We start from the raw sequence: 2,462 nt of genomic DNA on the forward strand, positions 1-2,462 counted from the left end.
AAAAAAAAAAAAAAAACACTTACAATTTGCTGCAAAGATGAGGAGAAAATAGCAACACAAGCACAAATAAAACCCTTGGCATTAACCTTAACATCAGTCACAGTACAAATACCAACACCTACAACAACAACCACAACAGCTATTTTCACTTCTCTTGAGTATCTCTTGCTGTGTAGTATCCATTCCATGACACAGACCACAGGGATCATGCTCAGCTTCGAGATCTATCAACACAAGATTACCACCCATTCATTACAAATTACTTCAAAATCAAAAGCTAATTTGGTTCTCTATATGCAAATCCAATAAAATCCCAAAAGCTACTCATCACTCGATTTGGTTCTATATGTAAAAGATCGAGATCGAGATGAACCTGGTAAAATCCAACGGAATTGAGCATGAGACTAAAATTCATAGCAGCGATAGAGACATTAGCAACAATGGAGAACCAAATAAGCTCCCACATAGGTACATGCTTCGATGCAGAGAGTCCAGTAGCGTTCGATACCATACCGACCAATGCGGTTAAAGCGAAGTGGAATCCGGTGAGAGTCGTAGCTGCAAAAAACAATCATTCAGATCTCAAAGCAAAACAAGGTGAGATCGGAGAAGAAGAAGAAGACGAACCGAAACTAAATGCGAAACCAGAAGAAGACATTAGTTGTTTATTCGCCATGATAATCCCAACGGAGCTTATCACATTCATAGCCCAAGCTCCCATATCGGAGACTGCTGAAGAAGATTTTTTCTCATTCTCCGCCGCCATCTCTGGTCAAACTGTCACCACCACCGCCGCCGCGAGATCTTCCCGGTGATGCGAGAGAGAGAGAGAGAGAGAGAGAGAGAGATTCACGCTTTATAGGAGGCTCAACTTCTCAAGATTCTTCTTCTTCTCTCTCTCTGTCTTTGTCTTTGTAGTAGTAGTAGTAGTAGTTTGCACAAATGCTTCTCTTCACGTTAAGAAAATAAAATATCTGACAAATCTCAAATCTCAAAATAATAAAAAAGGAAGTTGTCAAAGTAGATTTAATATTTTACTTTACTCGCATCAAAAACTTCATCATTACTATTTTGTTATTATTATATACTGAAAATACAAAAGTTAAGAGATGTTAAATAAATAAGTTAAGTAATGTATGTTAAATAAAATAAAATTATAGAGTCAATCGAAATATTTTGACATTTTCTTTTTAATAATTGTTTTTTTTGCCGTAAGGTTTTCTTTTACTTATTTTTGAAATTAAGATTCGATAGTTACTATAAATTAAAATGATGACTGATTAAGACGTAGATTAGAAAATCTATTAAAAAAAAAGAAATATCATAAAATAGAACTAGAACAAGTTTTATAGTAGCTAAAAAAAACATCCAATATTAGACAAATAACTCTTTAATTTTGTTTTGAATTAACTTCTGTTAGTCTAACTCTATATTAGTCACTATTAACAATTGACTTTTTTTTAATTACCTTCTATACAATTTATAGCTAACAGAAACGTCCGAAAATGGTTGAAGAAACAATAATATAGTAAATATCAAAAATGATTTTACATTTTTAAAATATATGTATATATATGGCGAAAATAATGTAAAGAGATTCTCAAATGTATAAATCATTAGATAGTGGAATGTTGTATATAATATGGTTTACATATCTAAATAGTCGTTTTAATTTTTCGTATAAATTATATAACTAGTTTTGAAGTAAACCAACTGTATGTAAGAGTTTTTCTTCTTTCAATAAATAATTTGAATAAAACTGTTCTAAGTTTTTCTGAAATCCATCTTTTTACAAAGCATGGTTTCTAAGTAAAGTCGGATTAATTAATATGTTTATAATTTATTTTGTATAAAAAAATTTGTTGACCGGAAAATGACACTAATAGAGTAGTGCTTGTTGACCGGCAACTTAGGCAGATTGATAGGCGGAGGGAGGGAACCTCTTTTCATGGTGCCGTTATTTTTGCATTACGCAAAGTCAAAGTGTCTTGGTAACTTTTCGTTTAAGCAGCTAAAAACATTTCTCTTTTTTAAGTCATAACTCAGCATTTCTCTTCTCTCTCTTTTTTTTTTGTTTAAAAACATTTTTCTTCTCTCAAATAAATTGAACTAGTGGATAATTGGAGATCACATAAATAGTTTCATTAATCGAGACATAAACCGGTAAGCGCAAAACACTTTCTGAGATTAAAGTGAAAAGACCCAAACAACTTAAAACATAACATCCCTTTAATTGCATCCTCGATTAGAAATTAGAGACCCAAAAATAGACAATTAAAACTTAAATATTTAAAAAATCAAACTTAAAACAGAACAGAGACAAGAAAAACCACACAAACGGATGCTAATACAAGAATCTCCTAACCGCAATACTTGACCCGGAATAAAGTGTCGTGCGACCTCTTTTTGTTGCTCCGGCGTGGAACTACGGAGGCGGTGAGACATCTTAAAACCCTAAAGAC

General features: G+C 32.5%; 1 protein-coding gene across 1 annotated transcript in view; it reads right to left on the reverse strand.

Annotated features, from left to right (window-relative positions):
- The window catches only part of LOC104760727 (UDP-galactose transporter 2-like), a 2,200-nt gene extending 1,250 nt beyond the window's left edge, over positions 1–950 (reverse strand). Inside the window, exons 1-3 of the mRNA XM_010483687.2 lie at positions 628–950; positions 374–558; positions 24–224 (exon numbers count right to left, since the gene is read on the reverse strand). Coding sequence (XP_010481989.1) covers positions 24–224; positions 374–558; positions 628–766 — 525 coding nt within the window. The 5' untranslated portion in view covers positions 767–950. The remainder of the gene's footprint in view (positions 1–23; positions 225–373; positions 559–627) is intronic.

Source organism: Camelina sativa, chromosome 18 (genome assembly GCF_000633955.1).
Source record: "Camelina sativa cultivar DH55 chromosome 18, Cs, whole genome shotgun sequence".
In the NCBI taxonomy this organism is placed as follows: domain Eukaryota; kingdom Viridiplantae; phylum Streptophyta; class Magnoliopsida; order Brassicales; family Brassicaceae; genus Camelina; species Camelina sativa.